A 27,116-nucleotide genomic window follows, 5' to 3' on the forward strand; every position below is an offset into this window, starting at 1 on the left:
AACTGCCAGCCCGTGTGACCTTTCTGGAGAGGGAAGGGAAATGTTCACAAGAGTCCTGGCTAGGAAGCAAGTCCCAGGCCTCTGAATGCCACCTGGAGCCATGGGGCTCATTAAGCCTCGGCCTGCAGAGGCCACCCCCCAAGCCTCATATTCAACCGGGCTGGGGGAATCTGGGTACGTGGTGGTTTGGAAAGCCCCTCAGATTCAGACCTGATAAAGCCTCACCTTTCATAAGGAGGGAGGACTTGAGGCAGGGTCAGCGAAGGGAAGTGACTCATCCAGAGCAGGTGAAATTTCCCTTTGAGGGTGGTAGGCTAGATTGTCCTCTGTATGGAACATTCTAGAACATTCTAGAAACTTGACTCTTCTCCAGTGCTCTTATGTGGGCCACAGGTCTGGAATACCCCTCCTCCTCTTTGCCTTGCTGCTGCGTCCAAGAGGTTGGGACCCTCCTCCTGAAAGTCACCCTGGCTGGACCTGCCCCATTCGTGTTCATTCCTCCCAACCTTGAGTGAGAGCTCAAGTGTATGCTTCTATCTCCTGCATAGAAAAATTGCATTCCATTTAAGGGTTTGGCCGACACCAATGAGTCCACTTTTGAAGTGGGGTATCACAAGGACTTGGTGCTGAGTTGTAAGTCACCAGGCCTTCCTCTGTGTGGCTCCTGGTCTCCTCTGGAGTTTCTCCCCCCCCAACCCCAGGCCTTCTCTGTTTCCCCTTCACTCTCCAAACCCCCAGGCAGTCAGTGGGGAGTCCACCTTCCTGCCCCACCAACTACTCCCCGTCCTTTGGATGTTTGTGTGGTGGGAAGAGCTCTGGAAGGAGAGTCAGAGACCTGAAGGAGAGTCAGAGACCTGAATTTTACCTCTGGCTCTGACTCAGGCTGGCCATGTCACTCTGGACAAGCCACGGCCTCTCTTAGAGCCTCAGTTTCGCCTTCTGTAAATTGAAGATGGTCTGTTTTGCTCTCTAAGGACCCTTCCCTGCTCAAGCCTCTGTGTTTTTAGGAGAGTTGGTGGTTATCAGGGACTGGGGGAAGTGGATTAAGACAAAGAGCTTAATTCCCAGGTGGAGCGGGATCCATCCTGCCTCTGGCCCCCAAACGTGCCCTGTTCATTTCCTGCTCCAGTAGCTTGATTCTCCTGCCAGTTCTCCCTTCCCCTCCCTCAAAAGCTTGCAGGCCCAGATGAGGAAGCCAGACACTAGGTGGTGCCAGAATCCCACAATCCCTCCAGCCTTAGAGGCCTCTGAGTGAAGGGAGGGAGAGGAAAGGTGGGCTCCTTCCTGAGTGCAGAAGCTCCCAGAGGCCTCCCTCCATGACCTCAGCCTTGGACTCATAGCAAAGGGGGCATGGGCATTAGGAGTTGGGCACTGGTGGGCAGAGCGACCTGACAGCATCTCAGGCTGAGGCTGCTCTGGGTGGGTCCCTGCCTGCATGGACGGGGACTAGAGCAAGTGTGTCGATGGTCTCACTCTCACCATCTGTTCCCTGGCCCCAGACCCTGGAATTAACCAAGCCTCCAAATAGGTGGCCCCAAGAGTGGAAAGAGGTGGCCTGAGCTCAGTACCAGGAGGGGGCTGGGAAGAGGGCTGGCTCCTTCAGGACATGTGCGGAGGCTCAGCACCAGGCCCCTTGGACCCACCCACCCTGGCCCAAGGGTGTACATGTGGAAAATGGCAGAGCACAGGAATGTGACCACACACAGGCTCATCTTGGTAGCCTGGGGCCTCTCCGCAGCAACTCCTAGGCAGGGTTGCTTCCAGGATCCTAGCAGCAGCGCCTGGCGCCTGGGGCAGAGGCCTTGTAGGTATCCAACAGGACCGTGGCTTTGACCCCCTGGGCCTTTCAGACGTTCCAGGTTCATAAAAGCCAGGCTGAGGCCTCTGTCCCCAGGGCTCCTGCCAGTTCAGGGGGTACAAGGAGTGGCCTACAGATGACAACACTGAACTTCTTGCGTTTACAGGCAGACAAGTGCCTGAGCAATTAACTTGAAAAAACAAATGAGACCTGGCTGTATTTGTACTTGAACTTGGAGAGGCTGGTGGTGACAGAGGAGGCAGATAGGCAGGCAGGCGAGAGAAGCAGCGGTCTCTGATGCCAGCTTTATTATGAGCATGAGGTGGCAAGGGGCAGGAGGTGGCGATACCACCTGGGGGTCACATTGAGTCTGGAGCTTCCTTCTGCTCAAGCACTGGCAGTGATGGGGACAAAGGTCTACAGCCCAGGGAAGAAGAGGAGGTACCAGAGGCAGGGCTTGGCTTCCCAGCTGGCCCCAGTGCAGTGGGTGGCACCGCCGAGGCTGAGAAGACAAGGGCAGGTTGGGGCTGGGCGGGTTGCAGCAGAGGTTGGGGTTTTATTTCCTCCTTGTCCATCTCACTTTTCTCCAGGGCTCCTCTGTGATCTCCTGTGGCACACACTGCACGCCAGGCCCTTGGCAATCATCTTAAACATACGATGGGTGACAGACCACCTGGCTGATGTGTGGATGACCCTAAAATTCTCCCCTACCCAGTCCAGGAGCCAGAATTCTTCCCGGTTGCTCCCAAGCCTGCCCTCCCCTCCCGCCACCTTCCCCGGGCCCTCCTAGCATACCTGCTGTTACAGCCCATCTTCAGTGATTTGCCTGGTGAGGGAAGGAAAAGCAACAGGTGAGAGGGCCGGGGGAGGGGTGGGTCTAGGGATCCCTGAGGCTGGGGACCCCTCCACAGTGGCAGAGACAAAATCCTCAGCCCACCCCTCTTCCCCAGCCCGGAGCCCCACCTCGGTCGTCCCGGGCAGTGCTCACCTGTGCTTCTTATTGGCCCCACAGCGGAATCTTCTGCCTTGGAAAGAGAAAAGGAGATTTGTTTCCATGGACTCGTTTTCCAAGGAGATCCTGGAAGACTCAAAATTCTTCCAGTCTCTCCTACCTCCCTCCTGCCAGTCGAGACTGCAGGGTCAGTCTTGGAGGCCACGTTTGACTGTCTCATTTTATTTTATTTTAGTTTATTTTATTTTTTATTTATTTTATTTTATATTTTTTGAGATGGGGTCTTACTCTGTCACCCAGGCTGGAGTGTAGTGGTGCATAGCTCACTGCAGCCTCAAACTCCCAGGCTCAAGCAATCCTCTTGCCTCAGCCTCCCAAGTAGTTGGGACTATAGGCACATGCTACCATGCCCAGCTGATTTAAAAAACCATTTTTTTTTAATAGATCGGACCTCACTGTATTGACCAGGCTGCTCTTAAACTCCTGGCCTCAGGAGATCCTCTTGCCTTGGCCTCCTAATATGCCGGCATTACAGGCATGAGCCACCATGCCCAGCCTTCTTTCTTTTTATGTAAGGCTGAATCACAGGCTTTCAAGAACCTAAGTCAGTCAGTCAGCAAATGTTTACTGGAGCAGATCCATGGTGGGCTGTTGGCATATCGAGAGCAGCAGCAGAGACTGGGCCATCATGGTGCCCCCAGCACAGTTGCCTGGTGAACACCTGGAGAAGGATGGCAGCAAGTCCAAAGCAGAGCCCCTTGCCTAGGTCACTTGCCTCCTGTGCCTATGTGTTCAGCCACCACCCCGCACCGCCCTCCAGGAGCTGCCATGGGCAACATGGGAAAATGGGGAGACCCACAGGACTGTGGTCCAAGCCTTCGGGTGGGGTGCAGTGGCACAAGTGCATAGAATTCCAGAGCCCACAGGTGTGCTTGCTGTATCTTCTTTCCATGGGTTGTGTTTTCTGTGTGTTTTTCTTTGGGTTGGACCAAAACAAGTCAATGTGCAGTTATGAAGCTCCAGCTGTGTGCCCCTCGGGTCTTGAGGATACATAAGTCTCCTTCTCTCCCCCAGAACACTCTGAGTCTGCACTGGACCATTCTTAGAGCGCTGTCCTGACTGCTGTGTCTTTGGATGCCAGCCCTCATCTTGTGAGGCAGGTGGGATTATCCCTATTTAACAGATGAGTTTGGGACCATGGTTAGCAGCGGGGGGCCTAGTCCGCCTACCTGGCCCTCCGGTTGCCCCGCAGGTTCACTCTCACCTCCAAGGCTCCTTCTGGGCCCACTGGAGGGTGCACTTGAGCAAGCGGGAACCACTGTTGCTCCCAGAGCCTGGCACCCCACCGGGCACCTGTTCCCACATCCTGCAGGGGGTGTGCGTGGTGGGGAGGCTCACCCCTTTCTTCGGGACTCCGGAAAGCCAGCCTGCTCAGCGGCCTTGAGAATAGACGTGCCCCGGCCAGCACCCCTTCCCTGGAGGCCACCCCACTTACTGAGGAGGATGAGGAGTCCCACGATGAAGGCCAGCCCGGCGAAGATCAGGCCCCCATTGCGGACAGTCTCATAGTCTCGGGAAAGAGAGGGCAAGAGGAGTGGGATGGGTGGTCTCTCCCAGCAGCCATGTCTCCCCGCAGCCGGCCCGCAGCAGCCCGTGGTCACGGGGGGAGATAAGGGGCACAGAGCGTGGACCTGGGACTGGGAGAGGCCGCTGCTTGGTGGGAGGGGTCCTGAGGGCTCAGGAAGGGTGAACAGGGGCCCAGGCTTACCATAGTAGAACGGGTCCACATCCCCTTTGCCGCCTAGGAGAGAGCCAGAGGTGGGATGAGAGGAGTCACCAACGGTGGGCCAGCCACAGGAACAGCTGGAATTCCCTGTCCTTCCCTTCCCAGAGGACCCCCGAGGGTCCAAGCGGGCGAGGGGAGGCTGGGAGCGGGAGTGTTGCTAAAACCATTGCCAGCAGGCTTCTGCTCTAGGCAGCTTCAGACACAATCACTGGGGCCCAGATACCGAGTGTCAGAGGGGGGTCCGTGCTGTCTGGGGGGCCTCTGACCACTCCGGAAGGGAGGCGATCTCCTGCTCCTTGATTCCTACCATGGTAGAAAAGGCCAGGAGAGGCCTCTCCCATTAGACTCCCAGAGGCCTCTCTCCACAGGACCATTTGGCTATCAGGTGCTTAGCAGGTATTTGTGAAATGCATGAATAAATAAAAGAGAACCTTAAAGTTGATCAGACAGAAGGAGGAAGCTGAGCCCAATGTGTAGACTTGTCCGAAGTCCTAATAATAGCTGAGACAGACCTCCTCTCCTACGTTACCATCCTCAGGGGAAGCAGATCTAGTTAAGAAACATTAATATATAGTGCTGGTCAGGCACCGGGCAAAAGCTAACAAGACCCTAACTCATCTAACCATTATGGCAACCTTATGAGGCGTCAATGTCATTCTGGTGTCATCCACAAGAGGATGGAAGTGCAGAGAAGTAATTCCCCCGCAGTTATAGAGCAAGTCAGAAGTCGAGCTGGGGTTTGAACCCAGGCAGCAGGGGGCTGAGAATGGAGGTGCATAAGCCCTTTGCTCTGCCGCCTCTCAATGGCAGGAGGGAAGGAGCCCATCAGAGGCAAGGTCCTGCCCCTGCCTCCAGCGGCCTCCCCCGGATTTGGAGCTGCTCAGCAGGCAGGTCTCACAGCGGTGCCCTGCAGCTGAGTACACTTACCCCGGACAGCCAGAAGGTGGCCTGGCCAGGACGCTTCTGCCACAGCTGAGGGCCACTACTCTTTCCTGCCCTGCTGGAGCCCCTTCTTGCACCAGGGAAGTAGAGCCCCAGGACGAAGGAATGCGCAAGTCAGCACCTTTCAGGCTGTGGCAAACTGTGCCCCTGGGCAGTGGTGAGACTCAGGGTCTGGCAAGCCCAGCTGTCCCCAGCAGCCAGTCCCTGGGCCAGGAAAGGACAGGCCAGGAAGAGTCAGTGCCCATCCTGACGGGCCTGAGGTGCTGGGTGCTCAGGGAGACCATGAGGGACCCAGGTCCCGCACAGAAGGCCAACTGCGCTGTCTTCCTGGGTTAGGTTCAGGCCTTGTTCAAGATCATACGGGGATTAAAGTGGCAGAGCAACAGCTAGACCCAAGTCAAGGCTTCCCCACAAACTCCAGGAAACCTCCTCCTCCATGGTCACCTGGCCCTGAACCACTTGCCGAGACCCTCTCTGCCCAGCACCCTCCCCTTTCTGCATCTGGCTCAAAACCCACCTCTGTCAGCACGCACCCCTCTTGGTTTCCAGGCCTGAGTCAGTTCCTGTGACAGGAAGCCTTTGAGGAGTGTGACTTGAACTTGGGGGGCTCTCACCCCAAATCCAGCCTAGGAAGGCTGACCAGAGGGGCCTGCTCCTTCCCCAGCCAGATGGACCCCGTCTGCCTCCTGCCCAGGTTCAGATGGTCTAGCTAGATGCATTGAACTCAGGGCGGGTGTGTGCCAGGAGGCCGAGGAGGGACGCTCAGCTCTCCATCTTCTATCTGCTGCCGTTCTGCCACTCAAGTTCTCTTTCTCTGGGGTTAAAGCAGGGTTCTCTTTTAAGTTGCAAATTTTCTTAGAGAGGAGGCCGACAGGAAGAGGGGCTGGGTACTCTGGAAGGCTGAGGTGGCAGGAGAGGGAAAAGTAGAGTCCAGCTGACTCTGCAAAGGCAGGTCAGTCAGAGCCGCCCAGCCTCGCACACGCCCGAGCACACACACCAGCACACTCACCACCGTCCATCGACAAGCCAGTCATTTCCCCAGCTGAATGGGCTGTCTCCACTCCCCTCTTTCTGCTGTCTCTGCTTTTTGGAGAGTGTCTGGCTGCCTCCGCAGGGTGGCCGGGGACGAGGTGGGGGCATTAAACATTAACAGTGCCAGGTAATATTTACCCTGGTCACAAGAAAAGCTGCAGTGTGGATGGAGGGGCTCCTGCTGCAGGGTTAGGAGGTGCGTGGGGAGGCAGGGGCAGGGAGGGGCTGGCTGAGTTTCTAAACCTTCCCAAAGGAAATTTCCAAAGAGAAGGGCTGGGATGGGTCAGCGGTGGTGCTGTTCTGCCAGCCGGGGAAGCCACAGCTGGGGCGGTGGGAACAGGAAAGTGGAAGCTGCACAATCTCTTCAGTGTACACTGTACTTGGGAGCTTCCGGGGGCAGTGTCAGGGGTCCCACAGGGCCCCCAGCCCAGGCAGGGCCCACCGCACCAGCCACCATGGACGCCACCGCTGCAGCTGCTGTTCCTTACGTGGTACTGGAGGCTTTCCTGCAGTGGTCCCTAGGAGCCTGGCCCACTGCTCCCCCACCACATCCCTGGAGCACCCCCAAAGCCCACCAGCAGTAGATCCTCCAGAGGGGTGCTTCATCTGTCTTCCTATTCATCCATCAACGTGCACCCTGCAGGTCACGCCTCAGTGGGAAGGGCTCCAGTCATCCCCAGCTAATTTCTCCTTCCCTGCCGCCCCAGCACTTCCTCCTAGCACCATTTGGCCTGGCTCTCGGATTGTTTCCTTGCCAGTTTACCATGGCGCATGCAGGATCCTTAAGGACGGGGCAAGACTTTTATCGCAGGGAGAATCCCCTGCTTTCTTGGTTTACCAAGCACTTTCCTCATGGTCATCTCCTTAAGCTTTATGTGTCCCGTTTTACTGATGAGGCAGGTGTCTAAGGCACAGAGAGGTGGGGGCCTTGCCAGGGTCACACAGCCAGTGTGGGGGAGGTGGAGAATGACAGCTGCTTTCCACACCTCGCAGGCAGCCTCCCCACTCCACTGTGACCTCCTTCACCCCGGGACTCCTGTGCTGGGTAGTCGCGAGTACTGTGGAATCCTCGGTAAGTTCTAGTCCATTGAATTGGGCTCCAGAAGAGGCTGAAGCCCAATGCCCACCAAACAGCCAAGGTTAGTGGCCAGCGGCCACCAGGGATGCTTGAGCCCTCCTGAAGGGAGCCACTCTATCTATGAATCCTCCCCAAGCAGGAGCAGGGCTTGGCACTTGAGTTCACACCCTGGCCCTCGCACTTGCTAATAGTACGGTCTCAGTCAATTACTTCACCTCTCTGTGCCTCAGTCTCCTCATCTGTAAAATGGGCACAGTATCCAGCTCCTAAGGTGGTTGTGAGGGGAAGTGAGATAATGCATGCAAAGAGCGTATCCCGGGGCCTGGCACACAGTGAGTGGCATCATTGTTACTGTTACATGTGTGCTGATTAGAGAAATAACAGGCATTAGCTTTTGGCAAATGTTTGCTGTGGGACATGGAAAAGTCAGCCACTCTCCAATGAAAATGGGCACGAATGAGTGAGCTGGAGGGAATGTCATGGCCCTGAGGATCAGGTGTGCAACTTCCTTCTGCTTCCAGAGTCAAGGAATATATATTTGTGCAAACATCCCAGCAGAGCCAGCGTTTGGTGAAGATGGACCATGTGCCAGGCTCTTGGCAGGCACTGCATCACTTAATTCCTGCTAGCGCTGTTTTACAGATAAAGAAACTGAGGCTGCTCATTTGCTTTCCACAATAGTCCCTGGAGGTGGCCAGGGCAGTGTCATGATCCCCACTGGGTACACCAGAAAAACCGAGGGCAGGAAGGTGAAGGGACTTGCCTGAAACACACAGTTAATGGCAAACCAGAGGTAGAAAGCCCAGACCCTCGAAGGTGTGCTACCAAAGCTACTGCCGTCTCCACACAAGACAAGGGTGCTCCCTTTACTATACAGGATTGTGTCATCTTACTGTGTTTTGTCTATGTTTGTAAGCCTCTGTGGATTCTTTCGGGAATAATAAGAGTGTAAAAATAAGTGGGAAGTTAAATAAATTCATCTGTCTATCTATCTGTCTGTCTGTCTGTCTATCTATCTGTTGACAACCCAGTCATTTCCAAATGGACTGTCTCCTCTTGCCTCTTCCTGCTGTCTTTGCTTCTTGGCGGGGTGGCCGGGGATGAGGTGGGGGCATTAAACATTAACAGTGCCAGGTAATATTTACCCTGGTCACAAGCAGAGCTGCAGTGTGGATGGAAGGGCTCCCGCTGCAGGGGGAGGAGGTGCCTGGGGAGGCACCTATAGATGGATAGATAGATAGATAGATAGATAGATAGATAGATAGATAGATAGATAGATAGATAGATAGATATGGATGATAGATTGATCAATAGATAGATGAATAGGAAACAATAGTTGGAAGCTAGTTGCATTTTTAAACTCTGTGTGCAAGGCACCGTTTCAAATACTTTACAGAAATTAAATTTTTTTTTTTTTTTTTTTTTTTGAGACGGAGTTTCGCTATTGTCACCCAGGCTGGAGTGCAATGGCATGATCTTGACTCACTGCAATCTCCGCCTCCCTGGTTCAAGTGACTCTCCTGCCTCAGTCTCCTGAGTAGCTGGGATTACAGGCATGCGCCACCATGCCCAGCTAATTTTGTATTTTTAGTAGAGATGGGGTTTCACCATGTTGGTCAGGCTGGTCTTGAACTCCTGACCTCAGATGATCCACTCACCTTGGCTTCCCAAAGTGCTGGGATTATAGGCATGAGCCACTGTGCCCGGCCAGAAATTAATTCTTTAGTCATCACAATGACTCTTACAAGGTAAGGAAGGCATTATTATCACCCCATTTCATAGAGGAAGAAACTGAGGCCCAGAAAAGTTAAATAACTTGCCTGAGGTCAGAAGGCCAGAAAGTAGGGGAACCAAAATTTGAAGCCAGCAATCTGGCTTCTGAGTTCCTGCATCTCTGAAGGACGGATGGACAGACAAGTAAATGAGGTGGTTGGACAAGTTGCCTTCCCTGCCCTCGCAACTCAGAGATGCTCTGCACACGTTTCACAGCAGGCTCGTGACTCCACATGGAAATACTCTCTTTTGGAAATTCTGCCTCTCTTCCCTTCTGCTTTTTCTGTGCTTCTGGGGAGCTTGTGGGTGCACTTGAAAGGGACGGGGCTGGCACCTGTGTCAGAGCCTGAGCAGGGAGGAGGAATGGGGTTCAGAGGACTCACCCAGGTACCACCTGTCCATAGCAGGAGCTGCTGGCTGTCTCCAGGGGTGCAGGAGAGCCGGGAGGTGCCACTTGCCCGGGGCCTGGATGGAGAGTGGCACTCCCTCCCTTCACACCTCAGGTGAGCCCACAAACAGGAAGAGACACAGGCAGGGAGGAGGGGCTGGCAAGGGAGCCCTTACCTCGTGCCCACTTGCTGGGGCAGGTTGGGGCAAGGGATCCACGTGAAAGCCAGGGGAGATTCTCTGACCTCCACCTGGCACCTGGGGATGGAGAGGCTGTCAGATGCAGTAGAGCCAACCACAGCCCCGGCCCTGGCCCTCTCCCTCGAGAGGCTCCATGCCACAGCCAGCCCAGGGTGCCCGAAAAGGGTACAGGAGCCAGGAGGAATCAAGGAACCCAGTCTTCCCCAGGTCCCTGGGCTGGTGGCAGCTGAGGGAGACCTTCAGGAGCATGGGTGGGTCCCCTGAACGTTACTCGGCTGCACCTCCGTCCTCCAGCCCAGCTGGGCTGTTGCCTGGACGTAGCCTGCCCAAGACCCAGTCTATAGCTAGGCGTCCCCTGAGACTGGGAGGCCCAGCTGCAGCCTCTCGGGGGAGTGGGAATAGTTTCCAAGACCCTGTCCTGGGACCTAAGGCACCGGTCCCAGCTTCCTGTGTCGTTCTGGTCATTGGCAGAGAATGGGGAGCAGCTGCAGGGCTAGGAGCCAGAGCTGTGATGGGGGCTGCTCCTGTGGCCTGCCCTTTCCGCAGCTGAGACCCCTCACTCAGCCCGCAGTGGCTCACTCAGCCCACAGTGGCTCACCCCAGCTGTGATGTCAGGCCCACCTCTCACACCTCAGAGGGCTCAGCTGGAGACACCAGCAGCCTAATGAGGCTCTGGGGGCTGCTGGTTGGTATCAGAGGGGAATGGCCAGAAGACAACACTGCTAGGCTTAGGGCAGGGTCAGATCCAGGAGCCAGCAGGGAGCCGCAGGGAGCCCCACCAGGCAGAGCAGCCCACTACACAGGGTGTCCCACCACGCAGGGCAGCACACTATGCTGCCCAGGCAGTCTCTGTTCCTCAGCCGCCAAGGCCTTGCCGACAGCTAAGCTGCAGTGAGCAGTCTCTGTGTGGCTGACTTGGGACCACAGGGTCTCCCTTAGGTTCCTGTGGCCACCCTGGCATGGCCACCCCAACGCAGACACAGAGAAGCAAAGTTGGGAGGGGCTGGCTCTGGCCCCAGCCTCTGACAGGGCTCTGGTCACTGTGACTCCTGCCTCTCTGTTCCTCCTTTGCAACACTCCCTGTCCTGAGGGGGGGACTCATGACATCCCAGGGAGCCCTCACAGGGCTGAAATGGACACTAGGAGGTCTAGAGAGGTGCTGTTTCTTATCAGGATGGGCTGAGATCGGCGCTGGGGTCCCTGAGCACAACCCTGACTCCAGGCTCTCTGCACCTTTCCCCCCAGACCACCCTGGAGGCAGGGCCAGACCTGCCCTGGGGTAGGTAAGAGCTCGGCTGGCAGGCGGGCCTGTCCCATGCTCCCAAGTGGAAACCTGCCCACTCAGCCCAGAGCAGCCGAGTGGAAATTCCCCAAGCTGGGGATAGAGAAGTTTACAAACCTCGGAGCTGGGTAAGACTTAGAGGTACCTGGTCCAAACATATTCTAAGTGGTTCAGAAAAGTGGAGCTCTCAGCCAAATCCCCCGCACCCACCCTGCCAGTGTACACACTCCGTTCCCTGCCCGCACCCAGTGTTGCGAAGGAAGGCACCTCTGTCTCAGAGCCCTGTGCGATTGATGGCCCGACTAGAAAGGACACCAAGGCCATCCCATCCAAACCCCTTCCTTTACAAGTGGCTCCCTCTCCTGCTCAGAATCCTCAGAGAGGGCTCAGATGATACGCCAAAATCTGTCTGTGTCCAGAAAGAAGCCTTTCTTTTTTTCTTTCTTTCTTTTTTTTTTTTCAGATGGAGTTTCGCTCTTGTTGCCCAGGCTTGAGTGCAACGGCCTGATCTCAGTTGGCTGCAACCTCTGCCTTCCGGGTTCAAGCGATTCTTCTGCCTCAGCCTCCCAAGTAGCTGGGATTACAGGAGCTGCCACCAAGCCCAGTAATTTTTGTATTTTTGTATTTTTTATTTTTGGTACAGACCGGGTTTCGCCATGTTGGCTGGTCTCGAACTCCTGACCTCAGGTGAGCCCCCACAGGCATAAGCCACCACACCCAGCCAAAAAGCCTTTCTTAATCTGGCTCCAGGCACCACTGAGCTGGTCCCCCACCTCCCCACCCTGCTCTCTGCTCCAGCCATGCCGGCCTTCTTGACACCCCTCACCCTCCAGGACCTCCGCACGGGCTGTTCCCGCTTCCTATATGCTCAGCCTCCACAGGGCTTCCTGCTCAGCGCACACTGGCTTCAGGGCTTTCTCCAAAGCCCCGATTCTGGGCATCGCTGTATAAAATGTTCACACCACCGCCTCAGCCTGGCTTTTCCTCTGTGGCACTTATTCTTACCTAAGGTATATGTTTCCCTTATCTTGTTTGTCCCTCTCCCAACTAAAATCTAAGCACCAGAAGAGCAAGGATTTTTGTTTGTTTCTTCATTCCCCCATGCCTGGAACAGCACATTGTGGGACCCAGTTTTATAAAGTGAATGAATCAGGCAAAAATGGGGACAGGACAGAGGTGAAATCATTTCTCCCATGCTGCAGGCAGACCCAGGACTTTTCTCAGGCAGCCTCCTTCCATGCTGTCGCCTGTCCTGTGAGGAGTCACAAGACCGGATTTGCCCTCACAGAGGCAGCAACCCCCACCTTGCTGACAGCTCCCCCAGAGTCCCTCTCAGAGGGTTCCCTCTCACTCCTCTTGCACCCCATCCCCACCCCCTCTCCTCTCCCTTAACCTCCCCTTCCTTCTCCAGTCCTGTAACAATTTTCAGAAATTGTCCTGTTTGTTCTTTGGGGGAAACCCAGGCATTTGTTAAGTCAAGCAGGTCCCACCTCTCTCGCTTCACTCACGTTTAAGTCCTTCTCAGACTTCCTTCCTGTCCTCCCCCAGCTAGCTCGGGTCATGGGTCCTAGCTGGCACTGGGACAGGGAGCCCCTCTCTGAGACACCTGCTCTCCTGCAGAGAGGTCGAGGCCCTTCCACCTGTGGCCCATGTTCCTGAGAGCAGCTCAGCTCAGGAGGGCCTCTCCTCCTAGACATCTCCAGGCAAGGCACCCTGAGGGCCAGACACACCCATACATAAATCCCCTTTCATCCTGAGACTTTGCTGAGGACTGCCTGACCCTGGGCAAGGGCACCCCTCTGGGTCTTCTCCATCTGCAAAATGGGGCAATAACACCCACCTGGCAGGATTGTTGTGGGAACAGAGACAAGGCAGGTCGAGCGTTTGGCCAGAGAAGGTCCTAAAAAATGATGGCTGTGTTTTCCTTACTCTGAACTGGTCCCCCCGGGAGACAAGAACACTCACGGCAATCCCTTCCCTTGGCTCAGCCCCCAGTTGGTGCGATCTCTAAAGCAGGCTCCTGGGAGCACCCTGCCCTGGCATGATCCCTGCTGGCCACCACTCACCCTGCATCTCCAGCCTCCCTTTCGTCTCCACACAAAACCAAGAAACCTCCTTTGTCTGATGGTTCCAGGCTAGAGACAAAGGAGCATCCAGCTGTGCTCTCCTGTTTTCTCCAAGATCCAGAGCTCTGGGAGCTGTTGGGAGGTAAGGGGAGGCAGCGCCCACTCCTGGATGCGTCAGCACTGTCACGGCTGATGAGACAGTGCCCTCAGTGGCGAGGCCTCCATCTCCCCTGTCTCCCACAAGCAGGCCTCCCTTTTGTCTCCTGACTCCTAAATCTCAAGGCAGTCATTTGGGGTAGTCACTGCTGGGTTGGTGGGGCAGGGAGGAAATAGGCTGGAATTCAGCTGACCTCTGTCTGCCTGGCGATCAAAGGCAGGGGCCCTCAACACCAGCTTCCCAAAATGGGGCTCTCCAGCTCCGCCGGCTCTGGCCTTTGTGGGAGTTTACAGCCTTGAACTCCAGGTCCCCAAATCAGTTCCTCCTGGTGTTGACTTGCAGCTGGAAAGGGGCTGCAATGAAGCAGAAGCCAGAAGACCTAGAAAGCCATGACCCCCAGCCCAAGTCAGTCCTCAGCTGCATAAGCTGTGTGGCCACTGGGCAGGGAAAGCGGCAGTTCCCAGGCCCCATTTGTGCCACTCAGAGGTCCTGAATCCTGAGGAACACTGGCTCCTGTCTCCTGCTGTGGTTGCAGGTGCCAGGTCACTGGGGTCTTATAAGGCAAGGCTGGAAGGAGGTGGGCCCTAGAGGGTCCATTCCTTAAGTGTTGGCTTCAAGATGGCCTGAACCATGGTGCACAGAGGTTCTGAGAACTGCCAAAGGGCAATGTACTCTAAGAGTCAAGGTCACCAGCTGGTGACAAGGGCAAACCCATTTGACCCACCTCTCCCACAGTGAATACCCTGGAGAGAAATGCATTCTTGACTGTTCTCAGAACTCACATCCAGGCTTGAACTACCACAGAGCCCATTTCTCTCCAGCTTTTCTTAGTTTTCTCCTCCTGGTAACCAAACTCCCCCTCACCTCTGAAAAGCAGCATGAGGCTCGCCACCTCCAGGAAGACCTCTCGGAGCAAGCCCACCCCTGGCTACTCTTTCCTTCCCTCCACGACCTTCCAGATGCCACTGACATGGCTTGAATGGCTGGCATGTGGCTGTGTCACCATTCTCTTCATTTATAGCACAGATTGCCAAGTCCCTGGTCGGGCAAGCTGTTAAATGTTTGTACCTGCACTGAGCCTGGTGCTCACTCTCCACACTTGGCAGCAATTCCACCTATTCCAGGGTCTCGATGGTTCCAAATTGCTGCTTAGAGCCTCCCAACAATTCAGCCAGGCAGGCTGTGCGATGCCTGTCTTACAGAGGACACCGCAGGTGGTCTGCAAACAGGTCAGAAAGTGAACCCAAGTCTAACAGAGACAAGAGGAACCCGGCCATCAGAGAATGAGGAGACAAGGAAACAGATAGTAATGCCAACATTAATAGCATAATAGCTACATGGAGAATTGTCACCGTGCTTCGATGTCCATTGTATCACTTTGACCCTGTGAGATAACAGAAAAGATTTTGATGCATTTATTGTATAGGTGATGAAACTGAAGCTTAAGTGGCTTTTCCAGGGTTACGCAGCTAGCAGGAGGCCCGGCTTACCCCAAAGCTAGGAAGGACTTGATTATTCAGCAAAGGAAACTGACAGAGAGGCTGGGGTCTTTCCAAGCTCACACAGTTAGAGCAGAGGGGACCTCGGAGATGTTCTGAGCCTCAGGCTCCACCAGCCTTCCTCCAAGCCTGGCTCAGAGGTAGGAATCTGTTCTTCTGGACAGTGCAGGGGGGCCCCTCCCCACCAGTCCCTGCCGCCCAGGTCCTTCAGGACATGTGATCACAGCATCACCTGCTCTGCCATCATTGCCTTGGCAGGTGCTCCACTGTTGTGCAACCAGACCCGGGGCTGGGCTGGCCCCATCAAATCAGCAGCTGGTTGGCTTGGGCCGGCTGAGTCTGGCCCCCTGGAGCTCAGCTGTGACAGCAATGAATCACACTAATGGAGAGAGGTGGCCATTCCTTCTCTGTGGCCTGGAGACAGGTTTTTCCAAAACTCCTCCCCTGGCTCAGGCAAACACACCTGACCTTCCTCTCGCTGGGCCCAGGGTGAGGCAGAGCAGCCAGGAACAAGGTGGGGTGAACCAGACAGAGCTGGAGTGCTCTCCCACCCCTGCTCTGCCCAGCCACCCCCGCCAAGCCCATGATTCCAGGCAGGGTAAGGCCCTCCTCCCAGAGGAAGGGGCCAACAGTCCGGTGACCTTGGAGTGCGCTTCCCCTGGCACTCCCCTCACACTGCTCCCTACAGCTTGCACTCTGCCTCTGACTCTCTTCCAAGAACAATTGGACAAGTTCTAATCTACATCTTGCAAAAAAAAAAAAAAAAAAAAAACCCAGAGAGGTAGGAGGGCCACAGCACCTGGGGTCCCAGCAGGCAGACTGACACCTATTCCTACTGTGGGGGTAAGTAACGAAAAAACCGCCATGCAAAGAGACATGGAGATCTTCGAAATGGAATGGTGGCGGAAGGGTGGAGGGAGTCACTGGGAGGCAAAACGTGCGGGACATCTGAGGTCACTGAGACCAGGGAACTCGGGATTCCCTTCTGGGAAATGACACAGCATGGCAGCTGTCCTTCCTATACAGTCAAGCTACATTTGCCTCATTAAACCAAATCACAGCTACAAACCAGTGCCACATGCCTGGAGGCTGAGTGGACACTCCTGGTCTTCCTCAAGGAGATGTATAGCACTCTGAGCTCTGATCCAGTTGATCTGTGGGAAGTCCTCAGACAAACACATAGTAAGTGTTCCATAAATGTCAGCTGCTCGTTTTTTTTTTTTTTTAATTATTACTATTTTGACCATCATTTCTTCGATTGTTCTTCATGTGTCTTGTTTCCAGACCATTCAACTCCCACAGGAGGCTTCTTGGAGCACGGTCCAGCTAGTTCGTCTTGAAGGGGCAGCCATGCTCCAGGTGCAGTTTTGGGAGCCATCTGATCACTGTCCTTTCATCCAAGCATCTGCCTTCTGAAGGAGGCAAGGCCATGTGCTGTCAAGGGCTGTGGACAGACTGCCTGGGGTCAAGTCCTAGCTCCTCCACCCCCAACTGGACCAGCCACTGTTGTACCTCTGACCGATCTCAGAACACAGCTGGATTACCAGGAGGAAAACTAAGTGAGTGCTTAGAGGCTGGCAAAGTAAGGAGGACCATTTGTAGGTGATGTGCTAGAGATGCTGACCATCATTCCTTACTCTTAATTATTATGAGAAAAATGAGAACCCCCTCCATGGACTTCCTTATTCCTATGCTGAAGTGTAATGTTCTGTTTTTAACAATGTATGGGGGCAGCACACACAGTGCTTTGCATGCCTGGGGCCTCTAAGGATCTCAGTCTGGCCTTGCTCTGAAATTGCTGCAAGGTCTGCCAATTCCCTGATGTATCACGAGTGTTCCCGAACAATAAGCTCATTTACCAGGTCTAGCTGTGACCAGATATTTTTTAATCACCATGATCACTGGGTTGACAGGTTGAGCTTGAGCTCCACCATAAGCCTGAGTCTTTCCAAAGGCCTGGGGGACCGAAGGCAGAAGCAAGAGCACACGGAGAGAAGGCACCGAGCAAGCGGATCTGTACAGTTCTTCGGTTCTAAACAACTCGCAGAATCCAGGTGGACTCAGAGCCTGTGTGGCCACTGGGCAGGGAAGGTGGTGGTTCCTAGGCCCATCAAAACCCCAAGGAGCACTGACTTCTGTCTCCTGCTATGGCTTCAGGTGCCAGGTTCACTGGGGTCTTAGAAGGTGGGGCTGGAAGGAGGTGGGCCCAGAGGGTTCCACTCCTTAAGTGCTGGCTTCAAGATGGAAGATATTAAGACGTTCCAGGGGTTGACTCTTTTCTTGAGACCCTAAGATGTTCCAAGCTTCTGTAGAGCAGGCACAGTCCTTGCCCTCCAGGACTTGTATCAATAAAGACACAAAACACTAGAGGCAGAAGCTGCATTTGGGCAACCTCCATGCAGAATCTGCCTGCATCTGTGTTTGCTCAGCCAACAGTGCTTTTTAGAAAGTTGAGTCAGAATGTCTTTGGAAGGACACTGTAGGTGACTGCAGGCACCATGCCCCATCGTCTCCCCAGCATATTCACATATTGGCATTACCTGCCTGGTCTCTACAGTCTGAATGCCAAGTATGAAGTGTGAATAGAAAGGCAGCAAACAAGTATAATTGGGGCACAAGAAAGGGATTCAGCTGGGTGTGGTGGCTCATGCCTGTAATCCCAACACTTTGGGAAGCCGAGGCAGGTGGATCACTTGAGGCCAAGAGTTCGAGACCAGCCTGGCCAACATGATGAAACCCCGTCTCTACTAAAAATATAAAAATTAGCTGGGTGTGGTGGAGGGCACCTGTAATCCCAGCTGCTCAGGAGGCTGAGGCAGGAGAGTCGCTTGAACCCAGAAGGCAGAGGTTGCAGTGAGCTGAGACCACACCACTGCACTCCAGCCTGGGTGACAAAAGCAAAACTCCGTCTCAAAACAAACAAACAAAAAAAACAGAAGGGACTCAATTCTACCTAACACCCAGGAAGCCTCCACAGAGGAAGGGGTATTTCATAATGCACGTCACCCACCTTGTCACTCCCTTGATCCCTTCCTTCCTTTTTTCTTTTTAGAGACAAGGTCTCATTCTGTTGGCTAGGCTGGAGTGCAGTGGTGCAGTCATGGTTCACTGCAGCCTGGAACTGCAGTCCTCCTGCCTCAGTCAAGCAATCCTCCTGCCTCAGCCTGCCGAGTAGCTGTGACCACAGGTGCGCACCACCATGCCCAGCTAAGACTTCACCATGTTGCACAGCTGGTCTTGAACTCCTGGCCTCAAGCAATGCTCCTGCTTCAGGCTCTCAAGTTGCTGGAATTACAGGTGTGAGTCACCACCCCTGGCTTCCTTTTCAAGTCCTTAGGTAGTGGCCCCAGAACTGACCAAAGAGAAATGTTAGGATGTTTTACTCCAGGCCACTGAGTACTTGGAGAAGTCATTGTGACTCCTTTTTTTGCTCCAAGATGGTGTGCAATGTACAGGTCCTGCTATGGGATGTGGCTTGAGCACAGTGGCCTGGGAAGGTGGGAGAGGGAGGGAGGAAGAGAAATGGTGGGAAGGTGCGGGGAGGAAGGGTTGAGTAGGAGGGGAGGAAAGTGAAGGAAGAAAAGGAAAGGGAGGGAAGAGAAGCGACGAGGAGGCAACAGTGACAGCAGCTGAAGGGCTCTGTGCCTGCCTGGCCAGCTCTCCGGTCCTTGCTTCCTCCCTCTGACCATGGACAGACTCCCTCTGGCCCTTTAAGTTCCACAGGCCCTACAAACACTCAAGTTCTTTCACAGAAAAGGAAAGCACCTCCGAGCCACTAGGAAATAAAGGATGTTTTATTCCTTTTTTCTGTCGTTGTTGAGCGGATAGATCACGATACAGAGAACAGCAATGGGTCACAGCACACGGTTTGGTTGGTTTCCACGGGAACACAGAGGACAGGAGGGGCGAGATCTGGGTTGAGTTCCCACTCTTGTTATGATCTTCAACCTCTCACTGTTCCCAAGGGCTGCACGGAGCCTGCCGAGTCTCCAACTCACCTTGCTCACCGCTCTGACTGCTGACAGGCAGAGCGAAGGATGCGCGAGTTGCCTCTGCTGCCCATCTAAGGGGATGTGGGCAGAGAAGCAAAGGCCTCTGCTCTCCCTCCACCCATCCCAATGTGCTGGCCCCAATGGAACAGGAGTCCTTCAGCTATTGCCTGCCAGAGACCCAACGGCAGGGACTGGAGTCTGCGTCTGGATGAGCTGAGCTGAGCTGTAGATTGAAGTCTCAGAAGCAGGGAAGGTTGGAAGGGGTAGGGTCCCAGAGCCCATGGGGTTATTGCTGAGAAGATATGCAGGGGACACATTCCCCAGGGGCAGAGTAGAAGCCCTGGGCCTGGAATCTCCGGGGGCTCTGTGAAGGGGCGGGGCAGATGGGGACTCCTTGTGGAAGCCCCAGGGAAGAAACTGACCATGGAAGGACATAGCCTGCCTGAAGTCAACGCTGGGCTCACCAGCTCCTTGCTTTGTATCTCCAATTGCTAAGAGACCTTCAGACTGAGGTCAGGTGGGATAAGGAAGCAAGGTTTTTGTTAAATGAGTGAAAGGAGTCCATGAAGAATGATGACAAAGTGCTGCAAACCTTCCCAGGTCCCAAGACAATTGAAGACCACTGCCCGTGCTCTTACCCTACGCATCCCTAAATCAGGGGAGGGGGCTGGTCTCGGGGAACAAGCAGCCTCCTAGAAGCAGGAGGTGATGGAGGGCTACGGGGGCAGGGAGGAGCAGATGGCCGTGTGGCTCAGCCCCTGCCCCGGAAAGCAAGTCCACAGTTCACTAACAAACACAATACCGTCCACGAACAAGTAGCCACGAAGACCAGTCAGCAAACACACACACTCACACACATACACACAGACACATCACAGGAAGTGGGCAGGACCGCAGGCTGCAGTGGGGAGGCAAGTGTTAGTTGCATCATCAGGTGAAGGAACGGTGTTAGAGGGGATAGGAGGGCGGGGGACACACAAGTTCTTGGCTTCTCCTGGGGAAAGGGCTGTTGCTGAAGTGGCCGGTTTTCTTAAGCATCGACATTTGCATCCAAAGGTTCAAGCAGCCACCTTCAGGTTCCGGAGGCTGAGGAGGAGGATAATTTAAATTAAAAACACTTTAGCTCGCCTCTGGTATCCTTATCTGCTTCTCTCCCTTCCTTGAGCACTTGCCCACTGAACTTCCCAGTATGACAGCCTTTCTGAGACACAGAGAAAGGAGACGAAGACACAGGGGAGGGGTGAACCTCAGAGGAAGCCTCTCCCAGGTGGGCTGGAGCCTGGCAGACACAGAAAGGAAATTGTTAAACCCAGGGCCTCCCCAGTGGTTGCTCACAGTCCTGAGCCTTAGGATAAAAGGTTTCTGAGAATGAACTAGTTTGAAAAAAAAACGAAAAGACATTTCATTTCCAGGCTGCCTCCTCTGAGCCTTCCCATAGAGTCTCAGTCTGTGATGAAATAGACAGAACCCCAAGCTACCAGGAAGGGCACCTGCCTCCTAGATCGGGATCTTCGTCCATTCACACTTAGGGTAATCACTTGCCTTCGAGAGCCCCATCCAGAGCCCCATCCAGAAGACGGGAGTAGTGAGCTCTGCCCATCACGGGCTGCTATGAAGATGCAAAAGCACTTAGGAAAGAATTTAAATGCTACACAGGCACGCGATACTGTTACGACCACAGTAGAAGCTGGTGCATCGGGCACTTCATCATCCAGAAACCTCTTTTAACTTACAATCTAAGATAAACTTATATACCTTTCTATGATGCCTTATTTGTATGGGGGGGAAAAAAGGCAGAAGTGAGCTGACAAAAGACAAACCTTTTCCCTTGGCATATTCCAGGGCATGTCACAAAGCAAGACGCACAGGACAGAGGGGAGCAGTGGCGCTGAACTACAGCCACGAAGGCCTGAGTTCACAGTCCGGTCTGTCACTCTCCATGGGGCTGTTCCCTCTGACATTGGTTTCATCTATAAAATGGGCTAAACCCCACTTGTCCCATCCTCTTTTTCTGGCAGACTCGGGTGAGTCTGCGTGTGCGGCTGCACTCTGAAAACCGTGAGCATTTGCCAGTTACTACTCTCCTGTGACCCCTACGATGAACAATGGAAGTAGACGCTAAAATCAGTGCCCCTAAATGCGGAGAGGGAAGGATCATACACTATTTGCTCTACTTTTGGGTGGGGTTGGGAAGCTTCATAATAAGGTGTTTAAAAAAATAGTGGTCCTAAAGTACTTTCTGAATCAGCACAGAAAGCCATTATCTTTATGCTACTTTGTGATTAGCAGCATTTCACTAACTCTTTTTTTTTTTTTTTTTTGAGACAGAGTCTTGCTCTGTCGCCCGGGCTGGAGTGCAGTGGCCGGATCTCAGCTCACTGCAAGCTCCGCCTCCCGGGTTCACACCATTCTCCTGCCTCAGCCTCCCAAGTGGCTTGGATTACAGGTGCCCGCCACCTCGCCCGGCTAGTTTTTTTGTATTTTTTAGTAGAGACGGGGTTTCACCGTGTTCGCCAGGATGGTCTCGATCTCCTGACCTCGTGATCCGCCCGTCTCGGCCTCCCAAAGTGCTGGGATTACAGGCTTGAGCCACCGCGCCCGGCCACATTTCGCTAACTCTTAATTCTCCCCATGTGGCAGCTGGGATGATGCCCTATGCACTCGGCCTTTGGGCTGTGTGGAAGCCCCGTTTCCTGGTGTTTGCATGCACATGTGTGGGACACCTTGGGTGTTTCTGGTCCTGGTCTCTCTCACAGCCCCTTTCAGACTCCTGAAGGCTCCTCAGGGCAGAGCCCATAGTAAAAGCTGTGCCCACTGCAAAAGCTAGCCCCATCCTTCCTGCCTGAACTCCTGTCCAGGCCCTGATGCAGATGGTGACGGCGACAGGGGCCGATCCAGGCAGTGAGCATCTCACCTTCCACCTGACGGCTGCACTTCAGTTCTCTGCTTTCTGGGGCTCTGTTGCTGGAAAGAAAATCAGAATGGATGATAGTATATAGACTCCTCACCCAGTGGGCCACCCCCAACAGCAGCCATGTCTATGCCTGACTCTGGGGGAGCAAAGAGGTGACAGCCATGGGATTTCGAGTCAGAACGATCTAGGTTCAATCCTGGCCCTGTTACTTGCTGCTTACAGGAACCTGGTAACCTCTCTGAGTCCCTCAGTTATAAAATGAGGACAGTGATGCCCATCTCACGGGGCTGTGTGCACATTAAATGATATGGGGTCTGTGCCTGGCACAAGCAGATGCTCTGTAAATAGCAGGTGACACTAGTAGTAGCCTATTTGGTGGAGTGAGGGGGCAATGCTGCAGAGGCCCTGGGGACCCCATCTCCTGGCACTGCGGGAGCATGTCTGGCTGACTCTAGCGAGGCCATGCACCTGGCAACAGTCCCTTCCTGAGCCACAGAGGGGTCCCTCTGTTCCCTCTTTTCCATCTGGGCAGGTGGTCACAGACAGTTACCATTGGCGGTGATGAGGTTCTCCACCTGGGCTTCCTCGTCTCCTGGGGCCCTGCAGGAGAAGGAGAAGCACAGCCCTGTCAGAGATCTCCAGGGCAGACCCAGAGAGCATCGCTCTGCTCCTCGCTGGGGCACAGCCGCCTGCGGTCAGGCTCCTCCCAGTGCCCTGGGGGGCTGGAGCTCACTCTGCTGTGGGGTGCATGGGGCAGAGGGAGAGGTCTGGACTGAAGGGTCAGACTCGGTGGGAACTTACAGGCACCCTTCAATGTCAGCCCTCGACTTCTACCAAGTCATGGGAAGGGGAGCCTAAGGCCACATGGGGCCTTGGGTGTGTCCTGTCACAGGCTTTGGACTTCTGGGGTCCAAGCTACCCTTGGCTATTGTAGTAAATTAATGGGGTATGACCTCTGTGTGGGAGTAGAAAGAAGGTCCAAGTGTCTGTTCAGCTCAAAGAGCCTCATGAACAGGTGACAAGCGGGGACTGTGTTGCAGGTCCTGTAGGGAGGACCTGGGCACCAAGAGAGGCCAGGAAGCCCTCTGCTTCCCTTCTCCCAAGCTCAACTGTCCCAAGGGCCTCCAGAAAAGGTTCCAGTACTTTCTTGTCCACTTCCCCTCCCCCACATATATCAGAAGAGACAGGATGGGCTGACCATCAATGTTTTGACCTCTCCTTTGCCCCAGAGTCTACCTGGCAGTCCTCAAACTCCCAGCCCTATGCCCCAACACACACATTCTGCCTCTGAGACAAGAATCCAAGAGAATGCCCATTTGTGGGGGTCACACACCAGGGGTCCCTTCCTGTCCCACCTAGTATCACCCCCAATGTCCACCGCCACAGTATCCTTACCGGGGCTTCTGATTGAAACTGCACTTGCACCTGCGACCTGAAAAGCAAAGAAACCATCCAAGGTCATGCTCCTGGCTTGGCCACAGCAGGGCCAAGGGTCTGTGCGGGCTGTGGGACTATGTAAATGGCACCCCCTAGATCTGAGCAGTGCACAGTTTCCACAGCTGCACACAGTGGCCCTCAGATGGGGTAGCTTCTTCTGGGGCAAAGGAAATACATTCTACAGCTGGAATGGCTACACCCCAACAGCCCTCTTGATCATTGAGTCAAGAGGGATCTGTGCAGATCAGGCTCATGTGGGAACAACAAACTCAGGGGCACATCCCTCGCAAACTAGGGCAGTGCCTGTCTCCTTCCTCCATGACTGCCCCACTCATGCCCTATAGACACAGCACTGGGAAGCCTCCCTACCAGTTCCTATCTGTGCTCATTGTCATGTGACAGTTTCTTTGTTCCCGCTTCACTGTTTCACTGAGCACTTACTATGTGCCCAGTACACTCTATTGGGTGGTGAAGATAACATGGAGGACAGGCAGCCTCCTTTCCTCTCCAGGAGAGGGACCAACCAGGCTCTCACACTGTCCGACCTGCTTAGCAGCCTCAGTCATTGCCCTTACAGAGTGAGCAAAAGAACCAACTTACTTAGGATAAGGAGGATCCCAACCGAGAAGAGGACCACAGCGAACACCAGTCCCCCAATCCTCAGGGTCTGGTAATCTGCCAAAGGAACCAAGGGTGAGAGAGGAAGGGGCCAGGGAGAGGGTGTCTGTTCCCCCCATCCCTCCTGCCAGGCAGGGCTGCATTCCCCCTGACCCCTGCAGCGAGGGTCACCATTGCTCACCATAATGAAAAGGGTCCATTTCCTTCTCCTTCTCAGCTGCTGCAAAAACAAACAGTTGGTCAAGAGAAAGAAAGCTACACAACCCAGCTCCCAAATATCTAACCTTGCCTCACAGACCTCCGTCTTCACAAAGGAATTCCAGAGGAGCAAGGCCCATTAAGCAGAGATGCCTAGAGGTGCACAGTAGGGCGGGCCTGCCAGTTAGGGGGTTAGGGGAACCCTGAGGGCTGAGGGTAATGAAGGCATTGAGCCTCAGTGAGGCTCTGAGTCATGCAACATCCACATTCACTGCCCCTTTTTATTCTTACATCATCCCCAGAAGACAGGGTCAATTTTCCTCTTGTGACATACGGAGAAACCGACACCAAGGAGGGACGTGTGGCTTGCATGAGGCCAACACTGGCTAATTATGGTCTAGAGACTGACATGCAGGTCTGACTCCCGGGGTTCAGGCCACAAGTCCACAGAGGCCCGGTGAGCTTGTGGGGCTTAAAAACCATGCCCTGCCGGACCCTTAAGGGGCAAGGGAGCAGGCTGTGTTGAGGTCTGTGAATAAATAGCTGCTGCCTCCATGACTTCCTCAGCTGACTGAAGGGAGAGGCCCTTGACCAGACATGAAGAACCTGAGAGTCCCCCAGTTCTAATGTTCCAAGGGGCCCAGAACCTTCCAGTAGAGAGGGCTGGACAGGATTGTCATCTTGTCACAGCCAGGTCCCAGAGGGGTACTTACCACTGGCCAGGACTGTGGGGGCCAGCAGGCTGCAGAGGAAGACCAGCACCAACTCCATGGCGTCTGGGGACAGAGGGAGGAAAAAATGATTCTCCGGCTAAGAAGCCTCCATTCATCAGCTTTAAGCATCAGCCTGACCAGGGGCCAAGTCAAATCCCCAGCTTTACTCTGCACTCATGACTTGATGAGGGTTCAAACAACCTAAGCACAAGCAGTTGGCTTTTTTTTTTTTTTTGAGACAGAGTCTCACTCTCTTGCCCAGGCTGGAGTGCAGTGGCACGATCTTGGCTCACTGCAACCTCCGCCTCCTAGGTTCAAGCGATTCTCCTGCCTCAGCCTCCTGAGTAGCTGGCATTAGAGGCATGCGCCACCATGCCCAGCTAATTTTTGGTATTTTTAATAGAAACGGGGTTTCATCATGTTGGTCAGACTGGTCTCGAACTCCTGACCTCAAGTGGTCCACCTGCCTCAGCCTCCCAAAGTGCTGGGATTATAGGCGTGAGCCACCACCAGTTGACATTTCTTGGACTCTTAGAGAATGCTCTGCATGTATTAATTCAATTGGCACAATTGAGTTAGTACAATTAGCAATCACTACAACTAACGCAGGCTGAGAACCTGAAGCTTAATGAGGCTGACATGCACCAGAGTGAGTAGCAGGGCCTACATCCTAACCCAGCATAGTAACTGCTCCACCACACTGCCTGTGGGACGTGACTCTGGTATCTCATCTGTGTCCTTCTCTACAGGCCACCCTTCTGTGGCCATCTCTATTTCATTAAGGCCTTCTGTCGCCATCTCTAGTTCATTCTGACAGCCAATACCCTGTCAGAAATGCCTCTTAATATCAGATTAAATGGGGCCAGTAAACCAATGTCCCTCTAATCTAGCCAGCTAGGTGGGGAGGAGACTTGCGGTTTCCTGGGCCCTTAAGCACTGACAGCTCTCCTTCAGGTACCCCTCACATCACACCTCAAAAGTGTCCAAGGCAGCCCTTCCCACAGGCTTTGGTTCAGAATCCTCCAGAAAGATTGTTTGATTCAACAAAAGGAGTTTGAAGGCTGGTTCTATGAGCCTCAGCACCCCAGCCTCTGCTTCCCCAGAGGATGCGGAGATCTCTGCTCAGGAGCTCATCAGTCCCAGTCTCTGGGTGGATGGCCCCAGGTGGGCTATCCTGGTGGAAGCAGGAGGCAGGGCCAAGAGGTGACACCCAGGGACAGATTTCAATGGCAGGACACACATCAGGAGCATGGTTAAGAGCCAGAGAGCAGAGAGAGGCTTTTCCTGAACCAGGAAAGCCCAAGGCTGGGTCTGTTTTCCATGTGGGGTGAAACCGGCAGTGGCCTGAACCCCTGGACAGCCACCCAGTCCAGGACCCTGATTGCCCCCAGCACGGTCACTACCTCCCCCTGGCCTTGAGCAAGCAGCCACCACTGCACTTCACCTCTCAGCCACCAGGGGTCAGAACGACTGCACCTATAGCCACCCCAAGGCCCAAACCTTGATTCAAAAAGCCTTTATCAAAAGGTGGTAATTTGCTTTTAATGCTATCTCATTTCACATTTGCATTTCCTTTGAATGCTACACTGTATTTTATATGTATAAAAATATATGTAACACACACCTATAATGATGCATAGTAATAATAGAAACACAAATAACCAGCAGCTTAGGAAATGGAGCTTTACAAAGACTGCTGCAGTGACCTCTGGTTTCCCTGCACCCCATCCCCCTGCCTCTCTCCCAGAGGTGGCCGGTATTCCGAAAATATATTTTTTAAATTTTATTTATGTATTTATTTATTTATTTTGTTTATTTTGAGACTGAGTATTCCTCTGTTGCCCAGGCTAGAATGCAATGGTGCGATCTCAGCTCACTGCAACTTCCACCTCCTGGGTTCAAACAATTCTCATGCCTCTGCCTCCCAAGGAGTTGGGATTACAGGCACATACCACCACACCCAGCTAATTTTTTGTGTTTTTAGTAGAGACAGGGTTTCACCATGTTGGTCAGGCTCGAACTTCTGACCTCAGGAGATCCACCCACCTTGGCCTCCCAAAGCGCTGGAATTACAGGCGTGAGCCACCACGTCTGGCTGAAAATATGTATTTTTAATCATTCCCTTGCTCTTCTTTTAAAAAGTTGCCAATCAACAGATATAAAAGTTCAGTTATGCAAAATGAGTAAGTGCTACAGATCTGCTGTATAACACTGTACAGCATAATTAACAATATTGAATTGCACACTTCAAGATATGTTAAGAGGGTAGATCTCATAGTAAGTGTTCTTTT

The 27,116-nt window shown here is 53.8% G+C and overlaps 2 protein-coding genes and 1 long non-coding RNA gene across 16 annotated transcripts in view; 1 reads left to right on the top strand and 2 right to left on the bottom strand.

The window, feature by feature from the left end:
• Positions 1-2,007: 2,007 nt before the first annotated feature.
• On the bottom strand, positions 2,008-6,572 carry FXYD2 (FXYD domain containing ion transport regulator 2). Its single transcript, XM_011926865.1, has 6 exons — positions 6,482-6,572; positions 4,519-4,551; positions 4,246-4,320; positions 2,787-2,823; positions 2,594-2,624; positions 2,008-2,300 (listed from the first exon to the last, which is right to left on the bottom strand). The coding sequence occupies exons 1-5, from the start codon at positions 6,510-6,512 to the stop codon at positions 2,600-2,602; spliced, it is 201 nt and encodes a 66-aa protein (XP_011782255.1). The 5' UTR covers positions 6,513-6,572; the 3' UTR covers positions 2,008-2,300; positions 2,594-2,599.
• An 8,878-nt stretch (positions 6,573-15,450) lies between these two features.
• Positions 15,451-19,548, top strand: LOC105501079. Its single transcript, XR_001000131.1, has 3 exons — positions 15,451-15,551; positions 18,006-18,250; positions 18,919-19,548. It is a non-coding gene; the product is annotated as an uncharacterized LOC105501079 (long non-coding RNA).
• FXYD6 (FXYD domain containing ion transport regulator 6) overlaps positions 18,727-27,116 on the bottom strand; it is a 40,310-nt gene continuing 31,920 nt past the window's right edge. For 6 of the 14 annotated variants that reach the window (XM_011926856.1, XM_011926854.1, XM_011926852.1 and 3 more), the window contains 7 exons: positions 24,826-24,888; positions 24,096-24,134; positions 23,897-23,971; positions 23,255-23,291; positions 22,410-22,459; positions 21,860-21,909; positions 18,727-20,031 (listed from right to left, as the gene is read on the bottom strand). In XM_011926856.1, the coding sequence (XP_011782246.1) occupies positions 21,881-21,909; positions 22,410-22,459; positions 23,255-23,291; positions 23,897-23,971; positions 24,096-24,134; positions 24,826-24,883 (288 nt within the window). In that variant the 5' untranslated portion in view covers positions 24,884-24,888 and the 3' untranslated portion in view covers positions 18,727-20,031; positions 21,860-21,880. Of the gene's footprint in view, positions 20,032-21,859; positions 21,910-22,327; positions 22,460-23,254; positions 23,292-23,896; positions 23,972-24,095; positions 24,135-24,825; positions 24,889-26,228; positions 26,326-27,116 lie in introns of all 14 variants that reach the window. The other 8 variants (XM_011926855.1, XM_011926857.1, XM_011926853.1 and 5 more) reach the window with 7 other exon arrangements.

The sequence above is a fragment of the Colobus angolensis genome, unplaced genomic scaffold (assembly GCF_000951035.1).
Source record: "Colobus angolensis palliatus isolate OR3802 unplaced genomic scaffold, Cang.pa_1.0 Scaffold7, whole genome shotgun sequence".
In the NCBI taxonomy this organism is placed as follows: Eukaryota; Metazoa; Chordata; class Mammalia; order Primates; family Cercopithecidae; genus Colobus; species Colobus angolensis.

Coding starts and splice junctions, on each gene's coding strand:
- FXYD2 (XM_011926865.1), bottom strand. CDS start 6,512: ATGACTGGCTTGTCGATGGACGGTGGTGAGT. Junction 4,552..6,481: donor GTCGATGGACGGTGGTGAGT/GTGCTGGTGTGT, acceptor GCTCTCTCCTAG/GCGGCAAAGGGGATGTGGAC. Junction 4,321..4,518: donor TGTGGACCCGTTCTACTATG/GTAAGCCTGGGC, acceptor CTCTTTCCCGAG/ACTATGAGACTGTCCGCAAT.